Source organism: Oncorhynchus keta, chromosome 22 (genome assembly GCF_023373465.1).
Source record: "Oncorhynchus keta strain PuntledgeMale-10-30-2019 chromosome 22, Oket_V2, whole genome shotgun sequence".
Lineage (NCBI taxonomy): Eukaryota > Metazoa > Chordata > Actinopteri > Salmoniformes > Salmonidae > Oncorhynchus > Oncorhynchus keta.
Genome location: NC_068442.1, coordinates 43,128,249 through 43,138,336, shown reverse-complemented (window position 1 = coordinate 43,138,336; position 10,088 = coordinate 43,128,249). Strand labels below are relative to the sequence as shown.

Sequence of the window (10,088 nt, the reverse complement as noted above, 5' to 3'; positions counted from 1 at the left end):
GGTCGCTATCTGACATCATTGCCAACCTACTCCCCTGAGGTGTGTGTGAGGGAGAGAGAGAGAGAAAGAGAGAGGGGGGAGGGGTGGTGTTAATGAGAGGGCGGGGTTGGCTGAAAGGGACCTGCTAATTTGGCTGGTGCTAAGGTTAGGACAAAGCCTAGTACTGATGGACTGTATAAACTGACAGACAGACAGGCGGATGGACAGACACACACACGCTCATCATGTGTCCCTGGAGTCCAGAGGGGGTGTTTCCCCTAACCTTCCAGCACATCCCCCTTTCTGCTCTACTAATCCAGCCTTTTACATTTCCCCCGTCATGTCTGAAATAACAACATGCACCCATGTGAAGCCCACTGCACCAACTATACCCATGCAGGCTACAGTAACTACTGAAAGTATAAAAGTATGGCTCTGCTAAGCGTCAACTTTGACTGCAAAGTCAGCTCCCTTGTTGCCTTATGTCAGTCATTCTGGCGCATTGTCAAGTTCACCTTTTCAATGAGATATAGTAAACTATAGTTATCTGATAACAAATCATCATATTATACAACTCTAAATCATTTTAGAATTATAAATTAAGCAGGAGAGGGCTGTTTAACTCAGGCTAATATAGTTTACTATACAAAAAAATAGATTTTGTCAAGTGGTAACTCCTTAGTGGGCAAAAACTGAGTTCCACAGTTCTTTTCAACTAGAACCTCCAGTGACATATTAGAAGTGTGGTCATGAGACACTAACCAAGCCAAAGTCCTTCTTCAGAGATTAATATTTATTCTCTAGGTTTTTGTGTGTTTCCACTGAGCTGCTATTAGAGTGTGTTTATATAGTCTACTTCCTGGTCACTATAGTGGAAAATACCCTGTACCAAGTGTTATGTATTGAAGTGGACCTAATAAGTCAAATGTTCTCTAATTATGTGTACTTTTGTAGGACAGAGAGATTCATTTGCACATCTGAAATAATACAAATATTTGCATATTTTCTGTTAATAGATGGATGGCCTACAAATGTCAATCTCTGAACGAAATCAATAATTAAAACACGAGGTTATAGCGATTATTACCGAATCATCACCAGTTGTTTGTCTAAGCAGGCATGGGTTAATCATTAACCAAATACTGTGCCAGGATGTGTGTTCTTTACATGCCAAAAAACACAACTGAGCTACATAGAACAAACCTATTCCGAAGAGTTGCTCACGAGGCCATTTTGGGATCTAAAAACAACATTTTGTGGATTTTCAGAGTCAACAATGGGGAGAGATCATACTGTGGTTATATGGCTGATACTGACTTTGGGAGTAGTCACAGCTCAAATAGGTAAGAACTGAAACTAATGGTTACATTTGAAGTTTATAGTAGCCCACATAAAGAAATAGCTGCCTTATGTGACTGCATGCTTTTCCAACTCACTGTTGATAAGAGTGGGGAGCATAAAATATACTATATATACACTACCGGTCCAAAATTTTAGAACACCTACTCATTCAAGAGTTTTTCTTTACTTTTACTATTTTCACAATGTAGGATAATAGTGAAGATATCAAAACTATGAAATAACACATATGGAATCATGTAGTAACCAAAGTGTTAAACAAATCAAAATATATTTTTTCTTTGAGATTCTTCAAAGTAGCCACCCTTTGCCTTGATGACAGCTTTGCACACATTCTCTCAACCAGCTTCATGAGGTAGTCACCTGGAATGCATTTAAATTAATTGGTGTGCCTCGTTAAAAGTGCATTTGTGTTGTGACAAGGTAGAGTGGTATACAGAAGATATCTCTGTCTGGTAAAAGACCAAGTCCATATTATGGCAAGAACAGCTAAAATAAGCAAAGAGAAATGACAGTCCATCATTATTTTAAGACATGAAGGTCAGTCAATCTGGAACATTTCAAGAACTTTTAAAGTTTCTTCAAGTGCAGTCGCAAAAACCATCAAGCTCTATGACGAAACTGTCTCTCATGAGGACCGTCACAGGAAAGGAAGACCCAGAGTTACCTCTGCTGCAGAGGATAAGTTCATTAGAGTTACTATCCTCAGAAATTGCAGCCTAAATAAATGCTTCACAGAGTTCAAGCAACAGACCAGTGGTGGAAAAAGTACCCAATTTTCATACTTGAGTAGAAGTATGGATACCTTATTAGAAAGTTACTCAAGTAAAAGTGAAAGTCATCCGGTAAAATTCTACTTGAGTAAAAGTCTAAAAGTATTTGGTTTTAAATATACTTAAGTATAAGTGCTTTTGCTTGTCAGGAAAAATGTAAGGAGTAAAAAGTGCAATCTTTTCTTTAGGAATGTAGTGAAGTAAAAGTCAAAGTTGTAAAAATATAGTAAAGTAGTTAAGTTAAGTAAAGTACAGATACCCCCAAAAACGAATTAAGTAGTACTGAAAAGTATTTTTACTTAAGTACCACTGTAACAGACCCATCTCAACATCAACTGTTCAGAGAAGACTGCGGTGAATCAGGCCTTCATGGTTGAATTTCTGCAAAGAAACCACTACTAAAGGACACCAATAATAAGAAGAGATTTACTTGGGCCAAGAAACATGAGTAATGGACATTAGACCAATGGAAATCTGTCCTTTGGTCTAATGAGTCCAAATTTGAGATTTTTGGTTCCAACCGCCGCGTCTTTGTCAGACGCAGTGTAGGTGAACGGATGATCTCCGCATGTGTGGTTCCCACCGTGAAGCATGAAGGAGGGGGTGTGATGGTGTGGGGGTGTTTTGCTGGTGACACGCTCTGTGATTTATTTAGAATTCAAGGCACACTTAACCAACATGACTACCACAGTATTCTGCAGCAATATGCCATCCCATCTGGTTTGAGCTTGGGACTGTCATTTGTTTTCAACAGGACAATGACCCAACACACCTCCAGGCTGTGTAAGGGCTATTTGATCAAGGAGAGTGATGGAGTGCTGCATCAGCTGACCTGGTCTCCACAATCACCCGACCTCAACTCAATTGAGATGGTTTGGGATGAGTTGGACCGCAGAGATAAGGAAAATCACCCAACAAGTGCTCAGCATATGTGAGAAGTCTTTCAAGACTGTTGGAAAAGCATTCCAGGTGAAGCTGGTTGAGAGAATGCCAAGAGTGTGAAAAGCTGTCATCAAGGCAAAGGGTGGCTACTTTGAAGAATCTCAAATATTAAATAAATGTTGATTTTAACTACATTATTTCATAGTTTTCATGTCTTCACACTATTCTACAATGTAGAAAATAGTAAAATAAAGAAAAACCCTTGAATGAGAAGGTGTCCAAACTTTTGACCGGTACTGTATATATATACTGTATATATATATATATATATATATATATATATAGAGTTTATCTTGACTGCCATGTTAATAATCCCATCAACTGGGACGATAACTCAAGAGAATAAAAATCACATTACAGAACATTAGAATGACAAGTGACAGACATACAGTCTAAATTAAACATTTAAAGGTGGAACCTGTAACTTACATGACCGGGAGACCCATGAGGTGAAGCACAATTGGCCCAGCGTCGTCTGGGTTAAAGGAGGGGTTTGGCCGGCCGGGATTTCCTTGTCACATCGCACACTAGCGACTCCTTGTGGCGGGCCGGGCACCTGCAAGCTGATTTCGGTCGCCAGCTGGATGGTGTTTCCTCTGACACATTGGTGCTGCTAGCTTCCGGGTTAAGCGAGCAGTGTGTCAAGAAGCAGTGCGGCTTGGCAGGGTCGTGTTTCGGAGCACACATGGCTCTCGACCTCCGCTTCTCCCGAGTCCGTAGGGGAGTTGCAGCGATGGGACAAGTATAACCACCAATTGGATATCATGAAATATATATTTTTAAAAAGTGCTCTATGCAACAATTGCACCTGTAACAACATGAGGAATCAAAATGATTGCTTAATTGAAGCTGCAAAATTAACATTTTTGGGTGACATGACCAAATTCACATAGAAATAGTAGTTATAGATCTGTCACTGTCATTGAAAGCAAGTATAAGAAGCTGTAGATCTGTTCTATGTGCTCTATTTTTATGCTTCCCGTTCTTAAGTTTTGTTTATTGTGTCTTTTACTTGTAGCCTCAAACAGCTGAGAATATTAGATTTTAGTTAAGATGGTACAATGATTCTCTTGTTTTGTCACATAAACTGAAATTAGACAAACTATTAGAATTTTAGCAACCAGGAAACGACGGAGAGATTTCTGCATATTGCACCTACACACCGGTATCCAATGATGACTTCCCCCCTATGTCCTGACTCTTTAAGATAAGGTGGAGCGGGCACTGCCACAGTGGCTGACAGGCATCATAGCTGTGGCCGTGTTTCTCTTCCTCATCTTCGTGGCGTTTCTGGTCAACAAGGCCTGGTGTCAGGACTCGAGGTGAGCCAAGACACCATGTCACCTGACCATCTCCACAGTCCCCACAGCTACTGTAGTAGCTGTCTGCACCCAACGGCATGAGATTGACAAAACGTTATAATTGCTTCTGAATCTAAATGTAAGGGAGCGTTACTGTCTGTTTACCATCTGTTATTGATTACATGAAGGCCTGATACCAAAGAATGTGAGTGTGGGAAGACCCCTGGGTATGCCAACACCAATGGAGACCACTATGATACCAGCCTGGACATGTTCAGGTAAGATGCCACTTAATCGCTCTTGATGTGTGGTCTACTTGTCTTTTTTATTTTTTACCCCTTTTTCTCCCCAATTTCGTGGTATCCAATTGTTTTAGTGTCTACTATCTTGTCTCATCGCTACAACTCCCGTACGGGCTCGGGTTGAAAGTCATGCGTCCTCTGATACACAACCCAACCAAGCCGCACTAATGTTGGTGTGTGTGCAATTACATTAGGGCCTGTGTTCTAATAAGTATGTGTGTGTGTGTGTGTGTGTGTGTGTGTGTGTGTGTGTGTGTGTGTGTGTGTGTGAGACCCACAGGAGCAGAGATCACGAGGGTGCATATGAGAACATGGACCTCGAAGGTATTGAAGACAAAGTCACTGTCATGTGACCAATGAGATCCAATAGAAGCCACCAATCTGTGGTTTGTCGTGGACGCGCACACACACACGTATTTTCAGAGATATGCAAAAGCAATTTACCAAGAGCACTCCAAGCAAGTCGCAAAAAGTTTCAAGATCAGTAGATATGCATTAAAGTGGATCTTAGAGTGTAGAATCTTGTCCAACAACTTTCTGATTTGTTTAAAAAGCTACAGTACATATGGGCCTAATGTGTGATAGAACTCTTAAAACCCATTCCTGCAGTCAAATCGCCATCTAGTGGCCTTATGGGTGGAATGTTATTCATCTTTTTCATAATTTCATAAACCATAAAAAAAAAAAAATGTACATTAGAAAATCTGCTGTTTCTATTTCAGATAATTTTGTTATACTGTATTTCAGTCTTCTGTGATGTATATAAAGTGTAACATTGGGATGCAAACTCAAAATGTAATACATTACAACTCTAGATCTGGTATGATACAGGCATCTTATTTTTTATAAGCTCATAACCATGTGTGTGAGGTTCATACATTTGCTTCAAAGTAGATTTGTTTAAGACTCCCAAGAAGCACTTTGCATGACCTTGATTTAGCCCACTGCTGTAAAAGGCTTTATTTAAGAGCTGTCTGTCTTCCCAGTAGTCTGATTTAGCCCACTGAGCTGTCTGTCTTCCCAGTAGTCTGATTTAGCCCACTGAGCTGTCTGTCTTCCCAGTAGTCTGATTTAACCCACTGAGCTGTCTGTCTTCCCAGTAGTCTGATTTAGCCCACTGAAGTATTAATATACGAACATGAAATATAAAAGGAACAATCCTCATAACAATGGAAGCAATTGAGATATTCCTTAACAGTGTATCAATGAGACATGGTAGAATGACCTCTTATTAAAATACATTTATTTTAAGGACTGAACAGCCACACTTGAAGATCAGAGGGAGGACATGGTGGAAATGGTTGTGGTCCCCTTGCATTTAATAAAACCTCATCATCAAACAATTAATCAGTATTAATAAAGAGCATCAATGTAGGAACACACTCAGTACACACATTTAAAGATACGACTTGCAATTGTGATCATAGACAATATATTTTTCACACAAGTTCTTCTATAGACCTACAGTGCATTCGGAATGTATTCAGACCCCTTGACTTTATCCACATTTTGTTACATTACAGCCTTATTCAATAATGGATTAAATACTAAAATGTTTTTTTTTGTGTGTGTAGATTGATGAGGGAAATTCTTTTTTAAATACATTTTAGACTAAGGCTGTAACGTAAGAAAATGTGGAAAAGGTCAAGGGGCCTGAATACTTTCTGAATGCACTGTATATACTCTTTATGCACGTTTTTACAGCATAACTTGTCACATGTGGACATATGAAAAGTGGATCGTTTCTTTGGATTTGAAAATGCGATCCAACGATCAATGAGGTGAATTAAGATGTTTTCTGTGGCGCTAAGGTCGAGCAGTCAGTTCATCGGTGGCATCATAACACGGAAAGATTGGGAGTTACAGGATCATCATCAGTACAACTTCTGATGAACACACACACGTATGTGTACACACACACACACACACACACACACACACACACACAGCCTATGGCTGATTGACACACTTAGGACAAGGCCAGACAAAAGCTAAAATTCAACAGTAGATGGAGAGATCACAGGAGGAGAGGGAGAGAGAGCAGTGAGTGGCCGGATGTGTGCATTTAAAGGATTGAGCATTAAGACTTGACAGCGCTAGGCTCTCACAGAACTAAGACTGACATATGATAAATAGCCACTGTCTACTCTAGCACATCAGAGACTTATGGCACAGCAGTAGTTCCCTTAAGAGGCACCACATGGCACTAATAGTACACTTCCTCTAAATCCTAGGACCACTTCTGAGTATTCAAGGCGCACATTTAAGACACAGCCTACAATTAGATATTGCCACCAGATTGCACTTCTACTTTTTTAAAACCTTTTTTTAACTAAGTCAGTTAAGACCAAAGTCTTATTGGGTTAACTGCCTTGTTCAGGGGCAGAATGACAGATTTGTACTTTCTCAGCTCGGGGAAATTTGATCTTGCAACCTTTCAGTTACTAGTCCAACGCTCTAACCACTAGGCTACCTGCCACCCTGAGACGGGCATGGTTTGAGAGTTAATATGCAGGGTTAATATACAGTGTCGACCAGGGTCGTATTCATTAGGGCACGGCATAGCAATTAAAAAAAAATTCAGTTCAGGTAGTCCCTCCTTGTTTCAGACCATTTTTCCTAGTTTGGTGCCTAAGGAACATGACCCCTGGGGAGTCTCAAAGTGTTTTGGAGGAACATGTTGTCACTTCCTGTGAGTGTGGAGGGGTTTACGGGAGACAGACGAAGGGCTCAGAGAGAAACAGGATATCCTGTCATTGTTGGATGTGGCAAGCTTCTCACCACTGGACAGGACAGTGTGAAGCCACAGACACACATGGGTCGTATTCATTAATGCACAACGTAGCAAAATGTTTTTCTTCACAAAAATGAAAACAAGCATATCTTACTGGACAAGTTCAGTTTGTCCCTTCCTGTTTCAGACCATTTTCTTCCATTTGGTGCCTAATGAATACAGCCCTGCTCTATGATGATTAACATGTCTCATAACAAGAAAATAATGGATCATTGTTGATTCTCATAGTTCCCAAAAATGATGTAAAAAATAATCAATTGTTTTACTGTGAAAAGCTAAAGAATAAGCTTGCAGTAACATACAGGTAGTACCATCCACATAATATAAAGGCAGGTCAAACTACAAGTATTAGCATCTGGTTGAAACGTTTCCAGTCCACTAACCAATTAAAATTATAGTCGGTGGAGTTTTGGATAGGAAGTGAATGATCCCACTCAAAGCAGAAATAGCACAATATCATAATAGCATATCACAATATGATAGCATAATAGCATATCACAATATCATATCACAATATCATAGCATCATATCACAATATCATAGCATCATATCACAATATCATATCAAAATATCATACTATCCCATCCTCCTTCTACCAGTAAGGTTCCAGACCTGTTTGTGCTGTCTGGTTTGGCGTGACAATGACCATGGGAGTAGAACCCAAATCTGGGACCAGGCTAGTGAAGACATGTATTTGACACCATTTCATAGGACCTATAGACTTACAGGGCTATTCCATGACCACCAACAAAAGACTTGGCTGCCCTCCGAACGAACCCCCACTACTGTAAATCAAACCCAGCAATAGACTCCCAATGCCTGATGGAGGTCCTAAGATTCAGCTACATTACATTGTACTGCTAAAGCAAACACACACCTATAGTACACATTGTTCATGGTCTCAAATTTGAAGTGGGTTCAGAAAAGCCTGCTGCCGGCCGCGACCGTGAGACACATGGGGCGGCGCACAATTGGCCCAGCGTCGTCCGGGTTAGGGGAGGGTTTGGCCGGCAGGGATGTCCTTGTCCCATCGTGACCTAGCGACTACTCCTGTGGCGGGCCTAGGCGCAGTGCACGCTGACACGGTCGCCAGGTGTACAGTGTTTCCTCCGACACATTGGTGCGGCTGGCTTCCGGGTTAAGTAGGCATTGTGTCAAGAAGCAGTAAGGCTTGGTTGGGTTATGTTTTTCGGAGGACGCACGGCTCTCGACCTTCGCCTCTCCCGAGTCCGTACGGGAGTTGCAGCGATGAGACAAGACTGTAAACTACAAATTGGATACCATGAAAAAGAAGTTAAAAAATGAATAAAGAAGCTTCCTACAGCAACTTCCTGCAGGACTACACAAGGTACTGTATAGTGACACCAGTAGTTGGGTGGCCTTTATAACTGCCTTTGAATGTCTACAGAGGGAGTTATGTCATTTTTACGAGCATGTTATGAAGTGTATTAGAAGTGCACGGCTGTTTACCAGTTACTATAGAATGCATTGCTTCTTCCTTTGGCCATGTCTAGCCTAATCACTGTTGAACTGAGTAGTGTTGTTGTGTAAGAGCCAGTCACTAGGAGTTTAAATTGTCTGTTTGCAACAAGTATGACATGACATGAGACAAATGGACAAGTGTCTGTGATGAATGAGAATGTGACAACCTGACAGTGACTAACTAGCCTATTGTGCATGTGTGTGTGTGTGTGTGTGTGTGTGTGTGTGTGTGTGTGTGTGTGTGTGTGTGTGTGTGTGTGTGTGTGTAGTATCTGTTCCAGTTTAGTGCGTCCTGCCGAGACCATTCCTCCTCACAGTTTTCACATTAGCAGTACCTGCAGTTAACATCGCTAACGGCTAACCAGTGTCTCCCCATAAGGGAGATGCTAAGCTAACGCTAGGCTAATGGTGAAGACACCTCCTAACTGAACCATTCATATTGCCCTATCAGTGTTCTATGATGTGTGATCACACAAAGTTGAAATGACACAAAGAGATCCGATATTCACATATAAAGCTTCCCACTTCGCTTCCTCGCTTCATCCAAACATTCACCATTTTGAGTCGTGTATCCAGTCAGTACAGAGGTTGAACCGCCCTCACAGTGAAGCTCATAAGATGGCACACAGGAAATGAGGTGTCCCTACTTCCTGCAACCCCCCATAACAGTTCTCTTATTTCCCATGGTTCAACCACATATGTTAACTATCAACTGAATCCTTCCAGAACCAATGTCCCCTTCACGTTAACGGGCTGTTTAATGGGCTGGAGACGGGCATCAGTTGTTGGTCAACCCCTTCCAACATGTTGGGGAGTTCAAACCAGTTCAAGGGTTAGTGTGTGTGAGTTAGGACAGCACATCCAGGGTGACGGCCCCTTTCTGTCTCTTCAGTATGGCCACAGCCAGCTCGTGTGTGGTCCCTTCCAGACTCTCTCCGTTCACAGACAAGATCTGGTCACCCCTCCTCAGACGCCCGTCCACCGCTGCTGCCCCCTGCAGCGACAACAGGGGAACACACGCACACACACACACACACACACACACACACACACACACACACACACACACACACACACACACACACACACACACACACACACACACACACACACACACACACACACACACACACACACACACACACACACACACACA

At 41.6% G+C, this 10,088-nt stretch overlaps 2 protein-coding genes across 3 annotated transcripts in view; one reads left to right on the top strand and one right to left on the bottom strand.

Moving 5' to 3' along the window:
• Nucleotides 1–1,157: 1,157 nt before the first annotated feature.
• On the top strand, nt 1,158–5,472 carry pdzk1ip1 (PDZK1 interacting protein 1). The gene is made up of 4 exons (XM_035799110.2): nt 1,158–1,322; nt 4,261–4,375; nt 4,543–4,632; nt 4,937–5,472. The coding sequence occupies exons 1-4, from the start codon at nt 1,256–1,258 to the stop codon at nt 5,007–5,009; spliced, it is 345 nt and encodes a 114-aa protein (XP_035655003.1). The 5' UTR covers nt 1,158–1,255; the 3' UTR covers nt 5,010–5,472.
• Nucleotides 5,473–5,882: 410 nt separating this feature from the next.
• Nucleotides 5,883–10,088, bottom strand: part of LOC118400675 (inaD-like protein) — a 309,349-nt gene continuing 305,143 nt past the window's right edge. For both annotated transcript variants that reach the window (XM_052475280.1, XM_052475281.1), the window contains one exon: nt 5,883–9,926. In XM_052475280.1, coding sequence (XP_052331240.1) covers nt 9,780–9,926 — 147 coding nt within the window. In that variant the 3' untranslated portion in view covers nt 5,883–9,779. The remainder of the gene's footprint in view (nt 9,927–10,088) is intronic.

What these genes read in the sequence shown, in the direction of transcription:
- pdzk1ip1 (XM_035799110.2), top strand. Translation starts at nt 1,256, where the DNA reads ATGGGGAGAGATCATACTGTGGTTATATGGCTGATACTGACTTTGGGA. An exon ending in GCCTGGTGTCAGGACTCGAG is followed by an intron (nt 4,376 to 4,542) that starts GTGAGCCAAGAC and finishes GATTACATGAAG; the next exon opens with GCCTGATACCAAAGAATGTG. An exon ending in ACCAGCCTGGACATGTTCAG is followed by an intron (nt 4,633 to 4,936) that starts GTAAGATGCCAC and finishes TGAGACCCACAG; the next exon opens with GAGCAGAGATCACGAGGGTG.